The 26,148-nt window shown below is 57.4% G+C and overlaps 2 protein-coding genes across 3 annotated transcripts in view; one reads left to right on the top strand and one right to left on the bottom strand.

The window, feature by feature from the left end:
- PALMD (palmdelphin) overlaps window positions 1–25,473 on the bottom strand; it is a 35,688-nt gene extending 10,215 nt beyond the window's left edge. Inside the window, exons 1-3 of one of the 2 annotated variants that reach the window (XM_028153965.2) lie at window positions 25,118–25,470; window positions 12,166–12,246; window positions 7,748–7,875 (exon numbers count right to left, since the gene is read on the bottom strand). In XM_028153965.2, coding sequence (XP_028009766.2) covers window positions 7,748–7,875; window positions 12,166–12,246; window positions 25,118–25,162 — 254 coding nt within the window. In that variant the 5' untranslated portion in view covers window positions 25,163–25,470. Of the gene's footprint in view, window positions 1–7,747; window positions 7,876–12,165; window positions 12,247–25,117 lie in introns of both variants that reach the window. The other variant, XM_028153966.2, reaches the window with a different exon arrangement.
- On the top strand, window positions 17,790–18,920 carry LOC129147900 (POM121-like protein 12). Its single transcript, XM_054711713.1, has one exon. The coding sequence runs from the start codon at window positions 17,883–17,885 to the stop codon at window positions 18,648–18,650; it is 768 nt and encodes a 255-aa protein (XP_054567688.1). The 5' UTR covers window positions 17,790–17,882; the 3' UTR covers window positions 18,651–18,920.
- Window positions 25,474–26,148: the final 675 nt, after the last annotated feature.

The raw sequence follows: 26,148 nt of genomic DNA, 5'->3' as shown, positions 1-26,148 counted from the left end.
TGAGCCCCTCCCAGCTCCTGAGAGGCGGTGGGCAGGTGCCAGTTTAGGTAACAGCGGGTCTGAGAGAGGATTTGGGATGCTGTCCGCGCCTGCAGTCCGCCTCGTCCGTGGCCACTTGCTGGGGAAGAGGGTTATGTTCGAGAGTCCCCGGGGAGAGCGGCAGCTTTCATTCCGTGCCGTGGCCTGGTGCAGCCTCCCGTACTCATCACGAGATAATGTCCTCGGTCCCCGGCAACACGCCACTGTTAGCTTAGAAAAAGGACAGGACGCTGGGTGCGCCAAGAAGGGGCCGTTTCGGAAGGTGGTTTTCTGCTGCGCAGGGTCCATTGCGCCCTTCCCGTTGTCGGTGGAGTGAAGCAAGGACTAACACCACCCGATGGGGGTGCCATGAGGGCCAAACAGACGGCAGCTCAGAAGAAAAAGAATTCGGAAGCGCATGTCCTTTATCACAGCACCGCCTGTCAGCCGTTAGAACCACGTGTAACATGTATGAGCATCACACTGTGCCGGGCCTGGCCTGCTTGGTCCTCACCACCGGCCCCGGAGCCCTGCGATGGTTCCATTGCACAGATGAGCGAGCTGAGCCCTCAGAAGGTTCCGGCTGGGAGGCCCTGGCCACGCAGGACAGGAAGCAAACCCTCCCTTCACCTCTCCTGTCGGAGCCTGAGCTCCTAACTCCTGTCTCATCGGCCACCGTGGGAGCAAGACTTGCCAGTCGGTTCTTGGCAGACGCAGCGGCATTCTCCTGGCTCAGCGGAGGGGAAGGGCTTCCGACTTTCACGCTAATGAAGAGAGCGAAGGTGGACATGCTGGTGGGGCCCACCCACACGTGACAGCAGCCTTCCTGTCCGGCCCTTCCCCAGGGCTTTGCCGGGGTAGCCGTTCTCTGCGGGGGGGGTGGGGTGGGGGGGTGGGGTGGGGGGGTGGCAGGGGACGACCGTCTGTCTGCCCAGGAGTCAGGCCCTCTGGCTGCCGACCTGCTTGTGGGCGGCGCTGGGGGGAGGCCCTGCAGGGTTCCCTGCTCCCACCAGGACGCGGCTACAGTGACGGAGGCTCAGCAGCGCCCTGGGAAGCTGGCGGAGGCGGTGGGAGTGGGACCGAGCAGCATGGCCGTGCCACCGAGGCCGTTGGAGGTGCGGTTTATGACCGGTTCGCCGCAGCCTTGGGCAGGACTGATGCAGCGCGTGTCCCGGGAGCCACGGCTCCGCCCAGACAGGGCCCTGCGGCGAGGTGCTGGGGCGCCCCGAGTCCGCGGGCGTTACCCCGGGCTGGGCCACTCCCCGGGCACTGTGGAGGCCAGCGGACAGAGGCTCAGATGACACCCACCTGTCACTCTCACACCCCCCTGAGCGGGACAGACGGAGCCGAGTCCAGGACTCCCAGGCTCCCCGGCGGTGTGGCTCCAGCAGGTGTTGAATTCAGCTCCGAGTGCTGAGCAGGGGCGACCCATGACCCATGACCCCTGACCCTTCCTCTGGGCCCGGGAGCTGCGTTCCTTTCTCGCCCACAGGAGACTGGGAAGGCGCTGGAGGTTCACCTATATTTTGTGATTTTGTGCGAAGGTTCGCTCCCCCCGCCCCAGCTCTGCCCACGGGCACAGAGAGGGAGCCCGTGCGAGGCTGGCACGCGTGGCGGGGTACCGAGCCGCCCCAGCTTCCGCTCCCTCGTTTGGGGTAAGAGTTTCCCAGAGGGTTTTCTGGTGGAGGTAGATGAGGTCATGTTTGTAAGCCTCAGGCACAGGGTGTGACCTAAAAGGTGCTCCTCAGTAATGACTCCTGTCCCTTCTCCTCCCCGTCTGCTGGGGTGGGCAGGGGGGGGGGGGGGGGGCAGCTCCGACAACTCCAGGGAAAGAGAAAACCTACCAGGTCCATCTGGAGAGTCAATCTTCAATTAAAAAATTAAAAAAAAAAAATCGCCCTAACTGGTTTGGCTCAGTGGATAGAGCGTCGGCCTGCAGACTGAAGGGACCCAGGTTCAATTCTGGTCAAGGGCATGTACCTTGGTTCCAGGCACATCCCCAATAAGGGGTGTGCAGAAGGCAGCTGATCGATGTTTCTCTCTCATCGATGTTTTAACTCTCTAACCCTCTCCCTTCCTCTCTGTGAAAAATCAATAAAATATATTAAAAAATTAATCAATCTATCAATCAATTTGAGAGAGAGAGAGATCTATTTGTTGTTCTAGCCTGGTTGACGTGGCTCAGTGGTTGAGCGTGACCTATGAACCAGGAGGTCACGGTTTCATTCCCGCTCAGGGCACATGCCCAGGGTTTGGGCTCGACCCCCAGTGTGGGGCGTGCAGGAGGCAGCCGATCCATGATTCTCTCTCATCATGGATGTTTCTGTGTCCCTCTCCCTCTCCCTTCCTCTCTGAAACCAATAAAAACATATTTTAAAAATGTGTCGTTCCACTTACTGATGCATTCATTGGTTGATTCTTTTGTCTGCCCCGACTGGGGATCCAACCTGAAACCTTGACGTATGGGGACGATGCTGTTATGATCTTCAGTTTTAATATCGATGCCTTTGGAACAAGGGATTGCCAATACAGCTTCAGGGACACCCTGTCCTTGAAAACCCTGTTCTAGACAGAAAACCGAAATGCGCCCCAACGTTGCCAGGACTGTGACAATAATCATGGGATGGTGCCTGATTGATAAATGTGATCCGTGCGGTAAGCGAAGGAATGTGCTAGTCCGTGTGACCACCTGCTAATACCCGCACCCCCGTGTCTCCTGTTCTCTCAGAAATAGAACTCCCTGGGTTTCATGTGTCTCTCCGGCCACCCGGCCACAGATTACACTTCCCAGCCCCCTTTGCATTAAGGGGTGCCATGTGACTGGATTCTGGCCAATAGGACAGTAGTAGAAGTGACCTCTGCAATGCTCAGGTCATAGCCTTAAAATAGAGGTGTCTGTCCTCCGTTTATCTTCCCCTGCCCAGGCTGGAATGCGGGGGGGGGGGGGAGTGGAGAGCTGATGGTGGCCACACAACCAAGGGCACCGCTTGGGGGGTGGGGGTGGGGAGAGCAGAATAACAACAGGCAGAATCAGGTGACTTGCTGCCCGCGTCCCCTGGAAGGACTCCCAGCCGGATGGTTACGGGCGGGACAGAGCGAACCTCCCTCTTCTTGTTCAGGCCGCTGCTATGCTGGAGTCTCACATAGAACATCAAAACCCCATTCTCGCATAACCTCATGGGCAGGAATCTCAGTGACCGATTTCATGGACTTTCCCATCATTCCCCCCTCCCCGCCCCCCATTGGTTTGCAGAATTACTCATGCATGGCTTGCATTTTGGGATAGTTAGCCAGTAAAAATAGAAAAAAAAAATAATTCAGTCCTTGCTCTGGTGGGGAAAGAGTTTACATAGTTCTGAATGCTCTGTATTGTCATGAGCTATTAATACGGAATGCCCCAGGTCTGCGGGGGAAAGCTGTGATTAAAGCATCACAGAGCGGTTCCTGCAACCGAACAGCCCTGGCCTCGCTGATGCCCTGCAGTGCACAGAGCGCATGCTTGGGGCCAGGCAACCCTGACCGAAGGGTATTGGTCACCTGTGACGGGCGGGCGGTGATTCCTATTGGGTCGGCGGTAAAGATATTTTATCTTTAGAGAGCATTTGGCCAAGGCTAATGCCAAACCACACCTTCTCCATAAAATGGAGAGAGCAGTCTAGTCGAATGAGGGCTGCTTTGTTGTATTTTTTTAAAGACGGTTCCCATACATGTCATCAAACATTTAACAGACTTTTAATAAGCACTGACGACGTGGCAGGCCCTGGCGCTCACCAGCTGAAACGGAAGTGTGTCGGAAAAGACAAGAGCCCTTTTCTGCACGGAGGGTGGGCAGGTGTCGCGGACGGCCAGCCCTTGCCAGGGCATGTGGACAATGACAACAAGGAAGAGCGAACGCACCGGTGCAGAGAGCCACACGCCCCGGGGGAGCGCGCCAGGGAAGGAAAGGGCATTTGGCAAAGGGCAAGCACGGAGTCTGCCTCGAGCCAGATCTCCTGCGTCTGATCCTGAACCTTTAAGAGCTGGACAGCAGTCCCACACGTGGCTTCAGATAACCCTCGATGACGCTGAAACAAGTGTGCGTCGGCCCTGAGCACTGGGGCCAGCGCAGAGGCCTGGAGAAGCTGAGTTGTTCCTCGTGACGCGCGAGGAACGTGGGGGCATCTCGTCACCAGATAGAATGCTGTCAGCGTTGGTCATTATCTGATGGGCAGGGGACCCCACCATGATCTGAAGCTGCCGTGCAGGCAGGCGATGTCTCAAGGGAATGGTTTGGGAGACAAGCAATCCCTCTCCATCAGAACAGGATTTTGTACGTGAAGGGGTCCCTTGGCCGTCAAAATGCAGGAACCCAACTGGTCTGCAGGGAACCGGGCACTTCCCTGTGCTGGTGACCCAGGTAGTTTCAAACGGATGCACGTGAACGTACACGCTGCAGGCGGGCGTGGAGGCCGGGTGGTTAGGGGCCTCTCCAGCGCATTGGCAGGCAGAGGCTGTGTGTGTGTGTGTGTGTGTGTGTGTGTGTGTGTGTGTGAAATATATTTTTATTGATTTCAGGGAGGAAGGGGGAGAGAGAGAGATAGAAACATCAATGATGAGAGAGAATCATGGATCAGCTCCTCCTGCACACCCTCTACTGGGGATCCAGCCTGAAATCAGGCATGTGCCCTGACCGGGAATCTAACCGTGACTTCCTGGTTCATAGGTCGACGCTCAACCACTGAGCTGGCCGGGCTGGGTGTGCGATTTTTGATTAGGTCCTGCTGGGAACACCTACTACGTGCCAACACTTAATAAGACCTAAATACGTGTAATCACATTGCCCTCTGCATAGGGGGCTGGAGTTTGCCAAGTGACCTTCAACGATGGTACCCAGGACGTGGCAAGCTAACCACAGACGTTCTTCTCCTTCCTTGAACTTGGGAAGCCTTTTTCTTTCCTGGTGTTTAAGTGGCAGGGAAAGTATTTTCAGTGAATAAACTACTTGTAATCATATAATGAAGCGACACACCCGTTCAATGATGCCTAGAGCCACGGACTCTCTGTCCGACACAATCGCCGGCTTTGTCGCCCTCACATTTCTCTCTCCAGGGTGACAGAGCCGCCACTGTCTCCTCGCTTCCCGGCCCCTTCAGTTCGCTCTGCCCCAGCGGTCACTGTGCTCACTGCACACCCGGGCAGGACGCCCGTCTCTGAAGACCACACGCTAGCTTCCTGCAGCATGGATACCCAACAAGGACCCGCGAGACATGGGTGGTCTAAAGGGACTGAGCGCACTTCGAGGCAGTGAGGCCTTGGGCTGAGCTGGGGGATGGAGCTCCCCTGGGGAGTGAGTGCGCCTGCGCCCCTCGGCACACACACCTTCCTCCCTCGCTGTGAGTCTCTGCCCTCGCACTTCCTTTTCCTGTTGTTAATCCTCACCTGGGGATAGTTTTTCGTTGGTTTTTAGAGAGAGTGGAAGGGAGGGGGAGAGACAGAGAGGAATATCGATGTGAGAGAGACTCATAGATTGGTTGCCTCCTGCATGCACCTGACCAGGGCCTGTAATTGAGGTACGTGCCCTTGACCGGGAATTGAACCCGGGGACCCTTCAGTCTGCAGGCCGATGCTCTAGCCACTGAGCCACACCGGCCAGGGCTGCACTTTCTTTCTTTGTGACCAGGCCCTGGGAGATGGGTCACTGAAATCAATGCCCATCCCCCTTCCTTCCTTCCTTCCTTCTTTAGTCACATACAGAGCCCATAGTCTATGTCCCCTCAGCGGGTGGTCTCATATTTGTGCTTCAAGTTCTTTATACTATTTTGACTGCAAAAGCACGTTGAAAAGTTAAGGGATTAAAGAGAGGTGTTTTGAGAAGCTTAAAATTTCAATTTTTCTTTTTAGTTCATTAATGTTCAAGTCATTGTCTAGTCTTCACCTGGTCCCTCACATCGATATTTTCTAAGTCCATCCATTCATCCATCCGTCCATCCATCCGTCCATCCTCCTGTCTCTTCATCATCCGTCTTTTCATCCATTCACTTATTAGGCTGAGCAGTCACATGTTCATGCCATGTGCTAGGCATTGTATTAGGCATTTTTGGGAGGGGGGTGATGAATAGATTTCTTCCTTTTTTTTTTCCTGGAAAATTAATTTACTTAGCTCATTTTGTTGAATTTGAAAAGCTCCTAAATTAAAAATAATCAGAATATCTGGGAAATTAAAAACAACAACAGATGGAACGACTGCAAATCTGGTAAACCAACGAGTTAAACACGGAGAGCGAGCGAAAAGCATGCTGGGAATGGGTTTGACTCCTGTAATTGCCTCGGATTAATTTCTTGAGTGTTTCCAGGCAACGGCGAATTTAAGAAGAAGAAACAAATGGAGGGTGTTTTGTGTTCTCCCTTTTGGCCCTTTCCCCGCTTCTCTTCCCTCTCATGTGATCACAGCGGAGCGGCTTGTCCATGCCGCTGCCACGTGATGCAGGACGTGGCTGGCTGGGGCTGGGGAGCGTTCCTGTCATTAAGGCGCAGACTGCCTTGTGCAGGCCGATGGGAGCCTTAGGCAGGGGTTCACTGTGGGCCCGAGCCAGAATGAGTGAAATCTGGCTAAACCATAACCAGCAACAAAATCCGTTCACCTTTCTATTTCTACGTCATGGAGTTCCTTCTTGACACTGAAGCTTGCCTGGCTGGCGTGGCTCGGTGGTTGAGTGTGGACCTATGAACCAGGAGGTCAGGGTTCAATTCCTGGTCAGGGCATATACCCGGGTTGTGGGCTCTATCGCCAGGGTGGGGCGTGTAGGAGGCAGGAGGTCAATGATTCTCTCTCATCATTGATGTTTCTCTCTCTCTCCCTCTCCCTTCCTCTCTGAAATCAATAAAAACATATATATATATATATATTTTAAATTGAGCTATCAGCTGTTAAAGTGTGCATACATTTTTGGGGGACACCCTGTCTAAAGTGCCTAGAGGGCATTATGGCTAGAAAATACATTTTTCTTCTTCTCCTCCTCCTCCTCCTCCTCCTCTTCCTCCTCCTCCTCTTCCTCTTCCTCTATTCCTCCCATGCTGTCTCTGTTTTGTGATAACACTAATAAATCCTATTGTATATTTGAGCTTTCCGATTTCCCCACACACCCATCACCTCATTGTAAACCCAGGCAACTGGAAAGCTTGGCTAGATCAGAAGCTGCCGACTGTACTGAGCACGTGTGACGGGCAGGGCTGGACCTGGGAAGGGAGGTCACTGGCTGTGACCAAATAATCGGGGAAGTTGACGAGAGACAATGTTGTGAGGTCTTCCCACAGCGCCTTCTCCTCCCCGCACTGTGGGTGTGGCCAGGGAGGCCTGGGCGGTGTGGGGGGACAGTGGGCACACCTGGGGAGCTGTCCCATCCTCAGGGGAGGGCGGGGATGGGGCTTCGAGGCCTGTTGTTGGATCCCCTGCCATGCCAGGCAGGTGCTTCTAGCTTCGCGTCTGTGTTTGTAAGCTGCCCCGTCACTCTCAAGGATGGATATCGGTGCCACCATCTTGTGGATGAGCCATAGACGGAGTCACCGATATGGGTTGCTAGGTGCAGGTGGCATTTACAGCACAATTCCCATGTTCCCTTCGGGGGTGTTGCCCTAGTTTCTATTAGAAATCTCACTCGGAAGATCCGATCTTGTCCCCAAACGTGAGAATGGCTCTCCCACCTGCGACGTGGGGACTGAATCAGGATCCAGGTGGCTGAGGAGCCCCTACCTGAGGATGCTCTGGTCCAGGGCCTGGATCTGGCGCTGGTCCTGCTGGTTCTGCCTCTTCAGCTCCTCCTGCTCCTTCCCGCCGCCGCCGACGCCGTCCAGCAGCCAGCTCTCCCGCAGGGCCTTTTTCTGAGTCAGGAGACACAGAGACGTTTCCTGAAACCAGTTTGCAAACCCAGACCTCTGACCACTCTCAGATCTAGGCGTTTCGACAAGGGCACACTTCAACGAGAAATTATCCTCTCTCACCACCACCTTGCCTGAATAAACCTGGCATTTTCCTTCTTTAAAAAAATATATATATTGTTATTGAATTCAGAGAGGAAGGGAGAGGGAGAGGAGAGAGAAACATCCATGATGAGAGAGAATCACTGATGGGCTGCCTTCTGCACGCCCTCTGCTGGGGATCATGGTTGCAGGCGGGGCATGTCCCCTTGACCAGAATCGAACCCGGGACCCTTCAGCCCACAGGCTGACGCTCTATCCACTTAGCCAAACCAGCCAGGGTGGTGAGTTGGAGTTTGTCCATTTTCCCAAAACAAAGGAGATGTCTGTTTCACCGTAAGGAAAGAAATGCCCCTGAACCCGCAGGGAAGAGCTGCATTCCTGAGCCCCAGCCCGAGCGGAGGGAAAGCCGGTGGAAGAGGCTGGTGAATTTGGGGGGGGCTTTTCCCGCATCCTGTTCGCGTCTCCCGTGGCAGCGGCGGGATAGTATTTTGAAAGAGTTGCGTTCCCCCTCTCCTTCCCGCAGCAAAACGCCGGCTCGGTAAGTCTAGCACCGCTGTCAATCACTCGCTCAGTCATATTCCTCTGGGGCCACTGTGTCTGAGACGGTGGGAAGAGAAGAAAGGTTCCCTCCCTTCTTTCCGGGGACGTCTCTCTCTCACCGGCCATGAGAACCAGGAAGAAGGGCTTTTGTTCCTTTCCGAAGGGTGCTAGGATGACTGCGGCGGCAATATACACGTGTCTGAATTTTTTTAAAAAAGTTTAAGTGAGGTTGTGCTAGCTAGTTACCGAAGGACGGTTATTTTAAGGCAATCGTTTTCACATTGTTGAAAAACATGGCGCTGATGACGGGTGGATGGGGTGGGAGATGGTGACTTGCAGCCTAGAGGAGGCCTGGCCTGCCCCACGGGGCTCAGTGGGCGGCCTGGGAGCCGGGCACGCACGGAACAGCCTTTGCAAACCCCGGGGGTGAGCGACGCCCTCCTCCCAGGTCACGGGGTTTGCGCTGGCCTCTCAGAGTTCAAGGGCACGTGGACAACACGCCCAGCGAGCCGGAGCGTCCTTATGGTCGTCCCCTCGGCCTCTAATGATCGCCGCTGGGCTGTGCGCGGCAACGTTTTCCCACGGACACAGGCCGTGCTATCCCCAAAGGTCAGGTCTCATCTCCCGCGGCCCAAGACGCCCCGTGGGCCTGAGGGTGCCGCCTTTTTACAGAACGCACCTCGAGTTTAATTTACTTCTATCCGGTGGACGCTGTGCGCAGGGAAGCAGACGGGCGGCCCCTGTCAGAGGGCGTCACAGCCCTTCCCGGCCCCCCCCCCCACTTCCCCTCCACCGGGGAGTGTCAGTCGTGTGCAGCCCCGTCCCCGCACGGCCCTGGGATGGGCTGCTCCGTGACGCCACCCGGTGCACAGAGAGTGAGTCTTGTGACGTGGTTACGGCAGCGTGGGGCGACCTCCTTGGCTCTCGGTCTGGCTGGGAGTGAGCGTGGTTTTCGTTTTAGCCGCGTGAAACGCGGTGCGTCACCCACATCTCGCCATGTACCTGGCAGAGAGCTCGCAGCCTATCGTGTGGATGTGCAATCAGAAGGACACGGTGCAATGGTGCAGTAATAAACACAGTTACTCTGCTCTTATGTCACGAGTTAGACTTACATGTACGAGGTTAATGTACATAAATGAGCTCTATTTCACAGTGACATCCAGAATCAAAGGCATATTAACTAAGTGAAAATGTAAGTGGTATGGGAGTCATAGGCATTTTGGCAGTTAAAAATTATATTTGCTTATATTTTCTGGTCACTTTGGGCAGTTTAAAAATATATATATATATATGAATGGCCAGATTATTATGATCTCTGAACGCATAATAATCTGGCCACTCAGTGTGTATATTATATATATATTAGAGGCCCGGTGCATGAATTTGTGGATGGGTGGGGTCTGGTCAGCCTGGCCAGGGGGAGGGGACATGGGCGGTTGGCCGGCCTGCCTGCTGGTCGAACTCCTGGTCGAGGGGACAATTTGCTTATTAGCCTTTTATTATATAGGATATACACTGAGTGGCCAGATTATTATGTGTTCAGAGATCATAATAATCTGGCCACTCAGTGTATATTTTTATTGATTTCAGAGAGGAAGAGAGAGGGAGAGAGCAATAGAAACATCAATGATGAGAGAGAATCATAGATGGGCTGCCTCCTGCATGCCCCCTACTGGGGACAGAATCTGAAACCCGGCATGTGCCCTGACCGGGAATCCAACTGTGACCTCCTGGCTCATAGGTCGATGCTCAACCCCTGAGCCACGCCGGCAGGCTGGGCAGTTTCTTAGGGAAAGGTTTCCGAAGCACTTCTACGTCCCACACATCATGGCATAGACTCTGGGAATCAATTTGTGTTTCAAACCATGAATTCAATGGACGCCCAGGAAAGGAACGTTTTCTTGGTCTGAGTGTACTTTACGTGTCTCGGTGGCTTCAGACTCTGACCACGATGTGTGGCAAGATGACCCCCAGGACGCGCCCGCGTGTCAGGATGCTAGTGACACCCCGGGAAGCCGCCCGCCCAGCGCGGTCGGGGTGTTTGCAGGGCCCGGAGCTGCAGGGGCTCGGGGTGAGCCCCCGCATTCTTTGACGTGAGTGAGCTTCGTGGCGTGTGCACCTGCGGCGTTTAGGTGGTGGCTGGAGCGGACTGGCAAGGCCCACGGTCAGCGAGCTGGTGCGGTGCCCGGTGCGGGGACAAGCGGTGAAGAAACAAGTGGAAGGGACCCCGGTAGCGGCAGTGGCCAGCGCGTGCTCGGGGCACGGCTCCGGGCGTGGTGCGCCTATTTCGGAGTAGATTTCTCCGGTGCTGGCCCACATTCTGAGCTGTGCTCTGGCAGGGTGCCTGCTGGGCAAGCCAGCCCTCTCCGCAGAGCCGGGAGGTGAGCCTGCTCCCTCGCTGCCCTTTCCCTGCCCCCTCAGCCTCCAGGCGTGCTCACTGCGGCACACGTGCCTTCTGGGTTCGGGGCAGCGTCCACTGTGCGGGCGCAGGTCGGACGTCACTTTATATGGAATCTCTGGCGAGTGTCCAGCTTAGTAGCTGGCACGTAGGAGGTGCTTAAGAAACAGCTATTGTCCCGGCTGGCGTGGCTCAGTTGGCTGAGCGTCGTCCCGCACACCAAGAGTTGCTGGTTCTATTCCTGGTTAGGGCACAGGCCCCCGCTTGCAGGTTCGAACCCCATCTGGGGCGGATGGGAGGCGACTGATCGATATTTCTCTCTCTCTCTCTCTCTCTCTCTCGCTCTCGCTCTCTCCCTCTCTCTCTAAAAATATCAATAAAAACATCAAATAAAAGAAGTACTTATTGATGGAAAGGCCCTATGTGGGCCTACGTCAATTCTACGTAAAAGTCAGCTTCGGGCCCACTTCCCCAGAACCTTGCTGCTGCTTATTCTTATGTTTAAATTAAAAGCCATCTTGTAAGTTCTCCTCGTTATTTACTTCATCGTGAACTTCCCACCAGGCTGCAGGCAGAAGGGCGATAGCCCACCGGGGCCATGGCTGGTCTCCATGGCATTAATATGCCAACGAGAGGGGCCGTTCCCCTCGCCCACGGGACAGCCACGCAAGGAAATGCTGAGCCTCGGCGCGCTTTCATCACCGCGGCCACGCCCACGGGAGAAGGAAAGTCTGATCTTAAAATGGAGCTTTCTTTGGGTTATGATCTCATGTTCTGTCCAAAGGAAAGAAAACAAAGACCCGGACCGTTCTCAGCCAGCACTGCACCCACTGGGTGAGCTTCCAGGCCCAGCGTCCTCGGCGGGCCGGGCGGGGTGGGTTCCAGCCCCCTGGGGGGAAGGGCGGGCCTTCCCCGGATTTGAAAAGGGACTTCCTGGCTGGACCCGCCCCCTGGGAAGTGAAGCAAGACCGTGTCCCGGGCCGGATGGCCGAGGCGGCAGCCTCCTTCCAGAGCGTCCAAGAACATGAGGAAAGCCAGGCGTGAAGGCTGACAGGTTAGCGTGCCAGTTCCAGTTCTGCACCTGCTGCCGGGAAAGGCAGGCATCGCCGGCTGGTCGGCCTCTCCGAGGCCAGGAGGGTGCGAGGAGGGCTGCTCGGGGCCGCTTTCCTTCCTAACGCTACTTCCTGTGGAAGCCCGAGGGCCCGGAGGGCGCCTGGGGACCGGCCCCCGAGAGGAAGGGAAGGACACGCTACCTTGAGGTGCTGGTGCAGCAGCTTCTCCTCCTCGACCTTCAGGCGCTTCGCGGAGATCTCCTCCTGGATTTTCCTTTTATCCTGAAACACAAGAGGCCCGGCGTCATCTCCCCCATGTTTAAACCAGCTTGCTTCACCGTGTCTCCTCGGGTTGGTGCCCTGGTGGAGAGGCTGGCCAGCGGCGGGCGCTTGGCACGGGCATGAGGCTGCTTTGCAAATTCCTACTTCACAGCAAGGAGAGCGGAGCGGGCCGTTCAGGGCACCTGTGGCTGGAGGGCGACACGGTGCTTTTTCAAAGAGAACCCAAGATGCTTCCCTGCCTTCCCTGTCCCTCTCCTCGCTCTGTCTTCCCCAGGAGCCCAGCGAGGTCGAGCTGGGGGGGACAGGTTGGTAGGTAGAGAACAGCCACATGGGGACCCGGGGTACAGCCTGGGGCGTCTGGCCCGTGGGATTGTGGTGACCATGAGCAGGGCCAGGCGGGTGCCTGAGGGCCCCGGGGGACCACTCTGTGCCGTGTGGGATTGTCTGGCCACCGGGCTGTGTGCCTGAAACGAATGCAGAATGGCCCTGGGTGTGAACTGCAATGGACACATTTTACAAAAGTAGATGCTCACCAAAGACAACCAAAGACTGAGCCACCGAGAGGCGCGATGGGAAGGCGAGAGGCAGGAGGGCGCTCTGAAGGAGGCCCGGGAAACCCTGTGGGGAGAGGGATGGTCCCGGCATGAGGGAGGGAAAGGGCTGTGTGTGTGGGAAAGAGGCCAGACTCGGAAGCTATGGCGGGGCGCTGTTTCCTCCTTGTGTGACTTGTTTGGGAAGACGGAGAGAAAAGGGGCGAGATACTCCTTGTCCACGCTGAGGTTAAAAAAAAATCCATGGAGCGAGACAGTATCTCTCACCAACTTTAACCTTTTGCACTCGGATGTCGAGTGTGACTTGACACGGTTAGCATTAGAATAAAGGAATTGAGAAAAAAGCAAGCGAGTGCAAAGGGTTAAACTGCAGCACCTCACAGAGCCCAGGACGCGTGGCTGGCCATGCACGTGGCCTGCACCGTTTAGGAAAAGATAGCATATGTGCTACATTGCCTGGGCTCCGTTTCCTCCCAGCTCCGCCATTGACCAGCTCTGTATCCTTGGACAAAATGCTTAACTTCTCGGTGCCTCGATCGCCTCATCTATACAATATGGATAATAAAACTACCTACCTCGTAAGGTATTAGCATTAAACTAGAGGCCCATTGCACAATATTCGTGCAAGAATAGGCCTTCCTTCCCTGGCTTTGCTCCTGGCCGCCTAGGAGCCTGCAAGTCCCCTCTCCCAGCCAGAGCACCCCTCCTGTAGCTCCCTCTGCCCCCCCCCCCTCAAAACAGGCATCCCGCCCCGCCCACCCGGCCGCTCCACACCTGCATATGCAAATTAACCCACCATCTTTGGCGGGTTAATTTGCGTACTCACTCCTGATTGGCTGTGGGCGTAGCGGAGGTGAGGTCAATTTTACATGTTTGTCTATTATTAGGTCAGATGAGCGGATATGGGCAAAAGTTCCTAGAACAGTGCATGGCACAGGGTCTCCTGTGAGTCTCCATGGAATAAACTTGGCTGAATAAACACATAACCTGTTACCCACACAGGACGCCACCCACTCATTCTGATCCCGCGTCCAGCGGTCGGAGGTGTTTGAGAGAGTCCCTCGCGGAACTGTCTGTTGCCAGGCCCTTGTTGCCTTCTGGTCACCATTGTCATCTTCCACCGGAGGTGACAATATCGTCCATCTTACTTAAATCTGCTTCCAAATAAATGGAGGCCTCCCACCGAACAGAAGTGTGCTGCCAGTGGAGGCTCGGGAGCAATCTGAAGCCGGCTCTGAGGGCGACTGAGGAGGAAGCGTTCCAGCGTGACTGCAGCAAGGCCGCCCCCCCCCCCGGCCGCCCCCCCCCGCCCCCCCCCCCCCCCCCCGGCGCCGCTTTGAAGATAAGAACTCCCTTTGATGTGGGAGCCCAGGTACATCTGCTGAAGAAAAACAAGGCCCCACGCTCAGGCCGATGTGATGTTCCTAAGGAGACGATGACCTCATCAGGCATATTCCGGAAGCAGCTCTTTTGGAAAAACAATTGCCAGGCAACCGGCCGGCCGGGCCACTTCTTTCCGTGGATAAGATCTGGCCGTTGGGAAGAAAAACTCCGAAATCGCGTGCGTCAGGTGGCCACCCTCTCCGGAGGCTGGTATTGAGCAAATGCCAGGGATACTTTAACCGTCCGTGCCAAGCGCTGTGCTGCGCTGTGATGGGCACTGTTTCCCTCGACGGCTATACTCACGCGATGTGTTGTGACCGTTCCCTTAATAGTCATAGTCCAAGGAGGCATCGCGGGAGGAGAAGCAAATGAGGGGAGTCCCTGACCAGCCCACGCTCTCTCAGCCAACACGTGGCAGAGCCGGGATTTTTTTTTTTTCCTACATAGAAGTTTTATTCTAAGTGAGGAGTTTGGGCGTGGCATTTGCTTCTCCTTTAGAAAGGGAGTATACGTGGTGGTGACTACACCAACACACTCGATCCCATTTAATAAATTAAACTATAATGACTGTTTTTACCGGTTTACACTGGATTTTTATTGATTAAATTTCTCCCACAAGAACAAAAAACTCCCAATTATTTAATTCTTTTTTTTTAAATATATTTTTTATTAATTTTAGAGAGGAAGGGAGAGGGAGAGAGAGATAGAAACATCAATGATGAGAAAAAACCATTGACTGGCTGCCTCCTGCACGCCCCCTACTGGGGATCGAGCCCACAATCCGGGCATGTGCCCTTGACTGGAATCGAACCTGGGACCCTCCAGTCCACAGGCCGACGCTCTATCCACGGAGCCAAACTGGCTAGGGCTTTAATTCTTATTTTTTGAAGGCAAGGTAACAATGAAACCAAAACCCACCCCAAATTGGGACCCTCCCCCCACAGTAAACAATAGGCCAATATCTTTCAAGAATATTGAGGAAAAAGAAAGCTAAATAGAATATTAGAGACAGCATCCAGAGCACATCAGAAGAACTATGTACTCTGTCCACGTGTAGGATCCTTTCAGTATCGCAAGGAGGTTCAGTATTAGGAACGACACACTATGGTTAATACACTTCTCCCCCTCAGCACATCTAAGCGGGAAACTCCTGTTCCCATGTCCACAGATTCCCAAAAGACATTTGACAAAATTCGCCATTTAAAAACATTTCAATAAGACAGAAATGCAGGAGAATTCCCTAACTTCATAAACTAGGTTAATCTCAGCTCAAAAGTAAACTGTGCCCACTGTGGAAAGGGATCAGCATTTTAAACACTAAATTGAATGACGTCCCAGCAGTAGCCAGTAAGTTAGACGGGAGAGGAGAAAGGAAATTGGAGAAACAGTTAGTGGGCCCCATGTTGATGTGTAGAAGTCAATTCCTCGGGTGTATACAAGTCACAGTCAGAAGATCCACGGGGAGAAAGAGCTCTGCTTATTCTGGAAACCAGGAAACCTGGAACACCTTGGGGTGAGCGTAACGTAAAACGTCAACAGGAACACTGGAAAACGCCCCTCAGGGACACCACCAACGTGAATCAATAAGACGGGTGCCACCTTACGGTTCGGAAGACGTCAGAAAGACACCGGGAATGCCAATTCCCCGTACGTTGTGATCCTCCAGGAATTGCTTGTTCTCCATCAGCTTTACGTGGTCCCCATCAGTGGACCGAAGGTTGTGTCCCCATCAATGGACCGAAGGGAGGCCGTCCTGTGCTAGGACGTTGAGCGGCATCTCCGGCCTCTGCCCATTGGATGCCAGCGGTGCCCCGAGAAGTGATAACCCAAAACATCTCCAGTCATTCTTCAACGGCCGTTGCAAGCTCACCCCGGGCTGACACCGCGGACAGACGCTAATCTGCAGCATCCACCAGCTGGTGAAAGCCCCTGCGTGGTGGTGCGTGAGGAGAGACAGATGGCTCCAACGGCCACGAAGACGGGTTTTACCTGGTCAACATGTTGATCTAGCGGTGAAAGCACACAGGTGACAGACTCCCTTATGCCTCTAGCTCCCGGCAGGAGGCTGGTCTGTCAGAGGGCATTAGCCTCACGCCAGAACGACTCCCACTGGGTAACGCTGCAGAGAGGACGCGAGGAATTCTGTAGACATGGGGGGGGGGAGGGGGGGATACGGAATAAAGACTCCATCCCCAATGGCGCTAGACCAGTGGTCGGCAAACCGCGGCTCGCTAGCCACATGCGACTCTTTGGCCCCTTGAGTGTGGCTCTTCCACAAAATACCACGGCCTGGGCGAGTCTATGTTGAAGAAGTGGCGTTAGAAGAAGTTTAAGTTTAAAAAATGTGGCTCTCAAAAGAAATTTCAATCGTTGTCCTGTTGATGTTTGGCTCTGTTGACTAATGAGTTTGCCGACCACTGGCCTAGACCGTGTAGTCTGATGCCATCACCACCTTAAGAGACAGGTTAGGGAGCTACAGAGAGTCGTTCTATCAGGAAAATTGTCTTCAAGAAAAATACGATACCACAGGATACCTGGGGGTCATCCCTTAACTAAAGAATTGGCAAAAAATAAAAATAAAAAAAAATAATAAAATAAAATAAAAAATCATGTGTGAGTGGAGACTGTTAGGGATCCATTCCCGAGTACCCCCAGCTGGCCCCAGCCCGCCCCCAAGACCACGGCCTCTCTCTGACCTCAGGACCTTCTGGGCCCCCCATGAAGGGACCTTCCAGCTGTCCGCCTCGCAGGTCTGGGGGGATCTGTTGCCCACTCTTGGGTGTGACTGATTCCGGGCTTTTCCTTTCTGTCCACCTCCCCTCCCGGCATCGGGGCCGGCCCCACAGTTAGCTGCCTTCCGAGGGGACTTGCTCAAGAAGAGACGGATTCCCACCGCCTTCGCCAGCCTCCACGCCTCAGCACCGTCATCAGCTCCCCAGAGCCTTGAACTTGGACGTTTCCAAGGATGGTGTTAGACGTGCCTCCCTCTCCCCCACCCTCCCCAGGAGAGACGAGGGGAGAGGCGCGGCCTTGGTGAGAACCATGGCCTTCAGAGAGAACCAATGGGCCGCGAATGTGATGGATGAGGACGGGAAATGACGTGCGCGTCCCCGTTAAATCCGCGCTGTTGGTGCGAACACGTGAAATCCCCACCGGCTTTCACCTCTTCCTCCACCAAGTGCAGAAATGCAACAGGTGACATTAGCAACCGGCCCAGGAGGAGGACACACGCACCCCCTTTACTGCTGCAAGGAGACCCCCTGTGTCCCCTTAAAGGAGCTCGCAAGCGTGTGCGTCCGCTTTACCCTATGAAAGAATGTGCCCTCCGGCCCATTTTGTACCCTTTCCAGAACCCGGTGGAAATGATGCTATTTCCTCCCATTGAATGTCCAGTGCAGACCCGGAGGCCTCCCAGGCCCCGTGCCCAGCGCCCGGCGCCAGGCCCAGCAGCGGGGAGCTGGGGTTCCCCGCCTCAGAGCGCAGGGGCGGGGCCGCGCGGTCCCCGTGTGCGCAGTCGCAGGTCCGGCACGTGCAGGCCCGCGCGCACGGAGACCTCCCCCCTGCGCCAATGCTCCGCGCGCTGCCCTTGCGCCCCGAGGTGCCAACGGCCAGCCGAGCCCCACCCGCCTGGAATCTCCGAACAGCAGGACCGACCGCCTGAGCCGCATCGCCCCTGCACCGCCCGCCCCGCCGCCCGCGATCATGGGCAGCTACCTGAGCAGCTACCTGAGCAGGTACCTCCGCACGGCCCACGCCACGCTGCGGCCCTCCGTCTGGGCGCGCCGGCTCCCGCCGCCCAGACCCGCCCTGCGCCAGCGGGCCCGGGAGCAGGGCCGCGTCCCCTGTGCGCACCCCAATCGCTGCGCCCCGACCCAACCCCTGCCCCCGACACTGCCCGGCTGGCACCGGGGCAGGGCCTGCAGGGGACCGATGCCCGAAGCCAGGAGGCGCTTCCCTGGCCCGGCCCCCCGGGGGCGGGATGTTCCCGTGGCTCCGAAGGGCACGATGACGCTGCGGAGTCGCGGTGCCCGCCACCCACGCCGCCTGCAGAGCCCGGTGACCATCCAGATCGCCCCCCCTGAGCGCAGAGGGAGCCTCTACACGTGCCCCCCCGGCCGAGAGCGCCCCGACCCCTGCGCCCGGGAGACGGTGCTGCGGGCGCTCAGCCAGTGCAGCAAGGGCCGGGCCAAGTTCGACGGCCCCCTCTGGTTTGAGACCCCCGACGCCAAGAGGCGCGGCCGGTCGGCCTTCGCGCCGGTCGGGAGACGCGGAGCGGCCCTCCCCCTCGTGCCCAGGCCGGGGCCTCTGCTCCCCGTGCAGCCGTGCGGACCGGAGGCCCCCGCCGCCCACCCTGAGCCGCCCCCGTGCGCCCCCCACCCCAATGCCAGGGCACCGCCAGCCCCGGCCACACGGTACCAGCCTCCGCCCCCCGAGAACCTGAAGCCTGAGGTCACCACCGTGTCCGGTTAGTCAAGGCCCGGCCGCCGCCACCACCACTTCCTGGGACTCACACACGGTGAGCCCAGCGCTGCCCAGCAGGAGCCAGAGGCACCCCGGTCCCCGCCCAGCACCCGGCTGGCAGGGCCGCCAAGCCCAGACCCTCTCTCCTCAGCTGGCAGCACCCGCTGCCGCAGAATCACTGCTCTGATCACTGCTCTGCCTCCCCCCCTCCCCCTCCTGCCTCTCCCAGGGCACACCCGGGAGGCGTCTCTCTCCCCTTTGCCCGGTTGGTAGAATTAAAGTTTGTACTTGTTTCAAATGAGAATTGTAAGCGTCCTCATTGCCACGGGGCCGAAACAGTCTTTCTCTCAGATTCCTGTGTTGGGGTTTCTTGCACCCCCGCCGTGTCTCCACCTTGGCACCGTTAACGTTAGGGGCCCGGATCATCCTTCTTTTATTTTTTAATCCTCACCCGAGGATATTTTCCCATTGGTTTTTAGAGACAGTGGGAGGGGGAGAGAGAAATATCAATGTGAGAGACACATCCATCGGTTGCCTCCTGCACGTGCCCCCTGACCAGGGCCCAGGCCAGGGAGGAGGAGCCTGCAACCTAGGTACGTGCCCTTGACCGGAATCGAACCGGGGACCCTTCAGTGTGCAGGCTGATGCTCTACCCACTGAGCCCAACGGGCCAAGGCGGGGCAGGGTCATTCTTTGTGGTCAGCTGGGCGCTGGCCTCTGCATTGCAGGGTGTTGGCACGATCTCTAACCTCTAGGTGCCAAATTAGTCCAGCTCCCACAGCTGCCCTCGCTGTGGACCTGCCCCAGCACAGCCAGCAGCGGGGTGGGGGGGGGGGGGCTCTCCTCGGAAGGGAGCACGCTGTTAGCTCCCTGCCTGCTGGTGGGCAGTCACACACCTGTCTCCGTGGGTAACCCACAGAGAAGGGCACGTAGGGGTGTGTGCCAGTGGCTGCTGCCCCAGCACCGCTGCCCCGCCCCAGTCGGTAGCCACCTGGGCTGGTTTCATCTGGGTTCGTAAGAAGGTAGTGAAGGCTGTGGCCGGAGGCGGAGGCGGGGCGTCCCCAGTGTTTTGGCGACGCCAGGCTGCAGAGGGTTGCTAAGGACTGCGCTGTGTGTCACGCGGGGTAATGTGACGCCGCCTGTCAGCCAGGGCGTTAAGAAGGTGATTTTGTAAAGTGGTCGGTGTGATTCTGCTTCAGGCAGGAGCTCCCTTTCCTCATGAGATAGTGCTCACCGGCGGTGACGATCCCGCCACCGCATTGCATCGGAGTAGGAGCGTTATTGAAAAAGAAGGTGGCGGAAGAAACCGTCCGTCCGTCCGTCTAAGCTGTGTGTCTAGCTCTACTGCTGGGGAGGCCAAACGTGACCCCCGCCAGCGAATTCCTTCCCAGATCGTCATGAAGCAAACAGATGCGACGTGCCAGCTGCTTCCCCAAATCCCCCCACGAGCCTGCGCGGCTCCACCGTCACCCGCTGGGACCTGGCACCCGACGCGCATCAGCGTGAACCGTCACGGACAGCTTCTGTCTCCGCTTCCGTCTAAAGTCAATGAACAAAGGGGCTTTTTGTTCAAAGGACAATTGTCTGGATTTTCAGTTGTTTGACTTAGACTGTCTTAGCAGTTGACACCCTCAAACTCCAGCTCTGTAAATGGCCACCTCTTAGTTATGATGAAAATGGATGTACCTAGTACAACTATTGTGACCATCAGTGATTCAGTGATATGGCCCCAGCCCCATACTTGGTCCAAGTAAGCACAGCACGTAGAGATGAGTATCGTAGAGAGTTGTTGATCTTGATTTAGCTAATATGATAAAAGCGCCCGCATCGGTGAGGAAGGCAGGAGTGATCCCGAGTTACTTAATTACTAGTTCATCCAGCATTTAGGCACTTCTATACACACGCTGCGTTCAAGGCGACGCCAGGAGTTGTGCAACGTTTAAAAATTGTTTAGAAGTAGATGCTTCCACCAAGGAGCTTACATTCCCATGAAGAAAGAAAATCATGTATACAAGCGGGTGTGGAGAACCCGGGCCGGCTGTGCTGGGCTGTGAGTTCAGCGCTGCTCTGTCGGGTAGATTCCTGCCCCGCGGGAAAGCTTCCTGGTCGGAGAGTCCACATCCTCTGGGCGTGGGAAGAGGGAGGGAGGGGATCCGGGAAGGCGAGCCCCTTATGAGCGCGGGTCCTGCGCGGCGCTGGCTGCCCGTCTGGCTCCGTGGTCAGGTCCCAGGGTCCGAACTCCCCGAGGCTCCTCTCCAGGTGGAGTCGGTCCCAGGCAGGTGCTTGCTCTGTGGTTCTGAGGTCTACGCGTTGACAGCGCTCTCCTCCTTCACACCCATTCCTCCCGGGCCCATCCCAGCCACTCAGCTGCCAATAGCCCCCCCCAATGCTCGCCATTCCCGTGTCCACTTCTTCTCACTGACGTGCATAGGGCTGGGCCGGAGCAGGTGCTCAGCAACCGTGAGCTGCATAAGGGATGCGAGGATGGCCGACGGCTCCCTCTTGCCCTCTCCTCCCCGCTGGTCTGTTCTCTCAAAACGGATCCCAGGGCTCAGCCTTCGGAGCGCCCCCTCCGGCTCACCAGTTTGTGAGGCAGCCAGCTTCAGACCCAGGGGCTTTCCTGTTCCAGTCCCCATGGGATCCGGGAACCGTGTTTTCCCACCCACAGTCGGGATGGCGATAAGAGCAGGAGGATGTGTCCCTTGGACAGGACATGGCTGATCTTACGGGAGCTTTTCCTTCTTGGGGGACTCCCGGGGCCTCTCCCCTGTTTTTATTTATTTTTTTATTTTTTTTTTTATCTTCACCCGAAGATATGGTTGGATATTGATTTGGGAGAGAGAGCGAGAGAGAAACATTGATGTGAGAGCGATACATTGACCAGCTGCCTCTCGTACACACCCCGACCAGGGATGGAACCCACAGCCTAGGCTTGTGCCCTGACTGGGAATCGAACCTGCGACCTTTGGGCGCACGGGACGACGCTCCAACCCACGGAGTCGCTGGCCAGGGCTCCCTGTCCCGCAGTGGGGCCGTGTGCGCCTGCAGAGAGGAGCTGGGTGGTAACTCTGTCGGCCTTCCTCTCGCTCCTCCTGAGAACACTCGGGACCTGCGTGTCCCAGCCCCAGGACGGTGGGTCGCAAGCCGGTCTCAGTTCACCGTCCCCTCCACCGCTCTCCTCTCGTGTGAAACCCGCTGTGTGTGTCCGTGCGCACGGACCGAAATGAGGCCCGAGAGACTTTGTCATCCATCGGCCGAGGCCGCCGCGGCTGGATGCCGAGCTCCTGGCTGAGCCACCCCGGGGCCGTGATGTGGGAAGTGGACGAAGCAGCCAAGGAGGCCCGTGAGCCGTGTGCGCACCAGGGCCCGCACCCGCACACGCCAGCGGGAGCGCTGGCTTCTGAGCAGCCGCGTGGGGAGCTCCGGCTTCGCTCTCCCGGGAAGACGGACTCCCCGGAAGCTCGCTTCCCCCTGTGCGCCACGGAGGCACCGGCCCGGCGGCTGAGTTTTCGGTGTGAGGCCCCGGCGCCACGTTTCACTGCCGACTGTGGGCAACCCTTTTTTTTTTCCCTTAAAGAGGAACAGGAAGGCCGCTCCGTGGGCTGTGAAGTTACGGGCACATGCATTTGTTTTTCCAGCTCCTCGCAGTGGAAATAATGACGGTTCGGATACTCAAAACCAGGTGGAAGGAATTCGGCCTGGAGATTAGTGCGCTTGACAGCCAGGAGCGGGAGGAACACGTCCCACTGTGAGAATCGCACAGATTTCAGAGCCTGAAAACACTCTCTCCCTTTCTGACAGAGGGGCGCCTGGGAGATGGGGTGTTTGGAGACCCTGAGCGAGCGCCTTGCGGTTTGTTCCGGAAGCACGTATGCAAGATGGTTTTGGTGTGGAGGGAAGTGGAATAGTCCTTGCAAAGTCTCTGGATACTGTGTGTACCTGTGCATGTGTGTGAGTATACGCGTATGTACGTGTGTGCCTGTGTATGCGTGGTCCCGGGGCAGTGGCGTCCTGGGTGAGGCGGGTGCAGGAAGCTGGCATTTCCAGGGTGTCCGGGAGGGAGGCGAGGGCCTGCGTGGTTTCCATGGATACAGCACTGCCCCAGCCTTCCTCTGGGCGGTGACCCCTGGGCCTGCGCTGGGCCTGAGATGGACTCAGCGGGAGGAAACCTGTTCCCGTAGATTTCCCCCAATTCTCCCCACGGCCTCAGGCAAACATGTCACTTCCCACTCAGCATGCTTCAGCTCTTCCTTGGGAGATCTGCTTATTCCTGTCGAATGGGGCACGTGGAGGCTAATGGGATGGTCCGAACACTCGTACCGTTTTTAATTGTCCCCCAAAGCACACGTCGTTATGTTCCGGGACCTCCCTACTCGCCTGTCTGCGTGTGAGACACCGGAGTCCTGCTTGTCTCCACCTGCGTTTGGCACCTCAGTGAAAAGTCCCCGTCTTCCCGAATACCTGTCACATCCCACCTTCATTGTTTTTGAAAATATACACTGAGTGGCCAGATGATGATGATGATCTCTGAACGCATAATCATCTGGCCACTCAGTGTATATCCTATATAATAAAAGGTTAATATGCAAATTGTCCCCTTGACCAGGAGTTTGACCAGCAGGCAGGCTGGCCAACCGCCCATGTCCCCTCCCCCTGGCCAGGCTGGCCGGACCCCACCCATGCACGAATTCATGCACCGGGCCTCTAATATATAATATATATATACATATACACTGAGTGGCCAGATTATGTGTTCAGAGATCATAATAATCTGGCCACTCAGTGTATATTTTTATTGATTTCAGAGAGGAAGGGAGAAAGAGACAGAAACATCAATGATGAGAGAGAATCATGGATCAGCTGCCTCCTGCATGCCCCACACTGGGGATCGAGCCCACAACTCAGGCACGTGCCCTGACCGGGAATGGAACTGTGATCTCCTGGCTCATAGGTCGACGCTCAGCCACTGAGCCACGCTGGCCGGACACAGTCCCGCCTCTGGCACGCAGGGTCACAATCGGTGAGAGCCACAGGTGTGCTGGCGGGCACCGGGGCCGCGGGCAGGGCCGCGCCTGTCAATAGAGAACGATGGGAACCGGGGGCTCCTTGTGCGTTTCGTGGGGTTCACCGTTTCCCTTAGCTCATTAGGGGACAGACGCTCAGAGGCCGTGGAGCCCGTGCCCACACCGCTCATGCAGCCACAGGAAGTGACCTCTCCACCGCAGCTGTCGGGCCAGAGGCCCAGCCCAAACCCACAGCGCAGGGCCGGGTCCTGCCCTCCGAGCCGGACAGCCGGGCCGGTGGCCGGGCTTCACCACAGAGAGCAACGCCCCGAAACAACCGCGGCCCAGACCCGGCTTCTCCCGAGAGCGGAGAGCGGACGCGAGAAGCCAGACATTCCACGGGCGCTGTCTCCGGGACGGATGGCACCTCCCCAGCCGCTGGGGGGATGTCTCCACTCACCGCACCCCTCGGCGGGGACCCGAGACCCTGTGTCCACGTAGTGAAAACCCAGAGCTGGGCTCCGCTGTTCTGATGCCGGGAGAACCCGGAGCGCCGAGGAGAATATCCCCCTACCCACCCGCTTCGGCGTCGGGTTTCTCAAAAGCACCCGCGCCCTCCTGGCAGCGGACTCCCCGTGGCAGAACACGCTGGGACGCCGGGTGCCGCGTCCCAGAGTTTCTTCTCTGACAAACAAGCATGTGAAGCTAGCGATAAGCGCACGGCACCGCGTTCCCCGTCCCTGCCAGGCCGAGGACTTCACCACACGGAGAGCTACAAAGCTGGATCACCTCCGGAAAGCAATTCCTTTCTTGCTCTGACTCGTTTCCAGAACACACATTAAAAAATGCGTTATTTTCCTTCCCGGTATTAACGAAATATTTTCCAGATCCACCGCCCCGCCCGCCCCGCATTCCTCCGCCAGGCTCCAGGCTCCCGTCGGCGCTCGGCGTGTGACGCGCTGCAGACCCCGAGCTGGGACTTTCCGGGACCCCGCTTCTCCCCGCCCGGCTCCGACCTCAGTCACTCCCCTCCTGCCCGGCTGCCCGGGACACGCTCCCCCGCGGCAAGCACAGAGTTCCCACTTGTTTGTATCTGTCTTCCTCCCCCCCCCCCCCTTAGGAAAGGCTTTAACTTTTGGGGGGATTGTTCTAAACAGTGTCCGAGGTGGGGACCTGCCCTTGGATGGCACGTCTGTCAAACTGGGAGTTTCGGGAAAAGCTGCGTCTGTCTCCGAGGCGCCGGGGCCAGCCGGGCGGACTCAGCGCTCCCGGAGGCGTCTGAAACGCAGGACGTGTTTGCAGAAATCAAGAGCGTGGACTCTGCCCCGGGGTTCGGAAGCCCGGGGGTTGGAGGGGTCAGGGGGGGGTAAGGGAGCGGCAGAGAGCGTATAAGGGCGATGACAGCTCTGTTTTCCACTTGCGGGGGCTCCGCGGCCCCCCAGGAGGCAGCCCGGGGCTGGGAGCGGGACTTACCGTGATGGCCTGCAGCCGCTCCCGCAGCAGCTCAGCCTCGTCCATCCTGGGAGTCCCAGCCCGGCCGGCGCGCCAGCAAGTCCCCGGCGACCATAGGTCAGGAGCCTCCGCAGGAGAGGGGCAGGGGTGCCGGGGAGCCGGACCAATCTGCCCTCAGCCCCGCAGGGAGCAGCGTCTGGGAGCAGATGGACACACGGGTCAGCCAGACAGACACATGTGAGGAGGGTGCGCCGGGCGGGCGGCGCCGGCTGCTGCTCCGCTGACTGACAAGTCTGAGCGGCTCCCAGCCCTTTCCTCCGGAGCCGCCAGCCCTTTGTTGTAACGCGCACAGCGAGCGGCTGCTCATTAACTGTTCCTTCCCCACGCCCGTCCCGCCCGGGCTGGCACAGGAGCCTCGCCCGTCCTCCCCGGGCTGGCAGGGGGAGCCTCGCCCGTCCTCCCCGGGCTGGCAGGGGGAGCCTCGCCCGTCCTCCCCGGGCTGGCAGGGGGAGCCTCGCCCGTCCTCCCCGGGCTGGCAGGGGGAGCCTCGCCGTCCTCCCCGGGCTGGCAGGGGGAGCCTCGCCCGTCCTCCCCGGGCTGGCAGGGGGAGCCCTCGCTGAGAGTTTGATCGGCCTCCACCAGTGACACCTGGGGCCCCTGTGGGGTCTGCGTGTTTGTCCGAGGCACTTCCCCCGCCCTGTCCCCGGGCTCTGCAGAGACAGGACCTCACCTGGACTCGGCCGGGGCCCCTGCCTCCCCCCCCCCCCCGATTGGCTATAGATAATCATTAAGCATTCTAGGCTTTCTCTAGCAAGTGGTAAACGGACATCGGCTGGCCGCCCCTCTCCCTCACCTCCCGCTTCCACGGTGGTTTGAATCTTGGGGAACCTTCAGGCCACGGGGAAGCACGGGCGTGAGGGTGGCTGTTGAGATCCTGACCCCCAGCCGTTCAAGCACCCCCCTCCCCCCGGGAATTCCTGTCCTGGCCTCTGGGGAAGGCAGGCCTGACTGGACCTTGTTCAGAAATGACACTCGGGCCAAAACCGGTTTGG

Source organism: Eptesicus fuscus, chromosome 22 (assembly GCF_027574615.1).
Source record: "Eptesicus fuscus isolate TK198812 chromosome 22, DD_ASM_mEF_20220401, whole genome shotgun sequence".
Lineage (NCBI taxonomy): Eukaryota > Metazoa > Chordata > Mammalia > Chiroptera > Vespertilionidae > Eptesicus > Eptesicus fuscus.
This window is presented reverse-complemented; position numbering and strand designations above follow the sequence as displayed.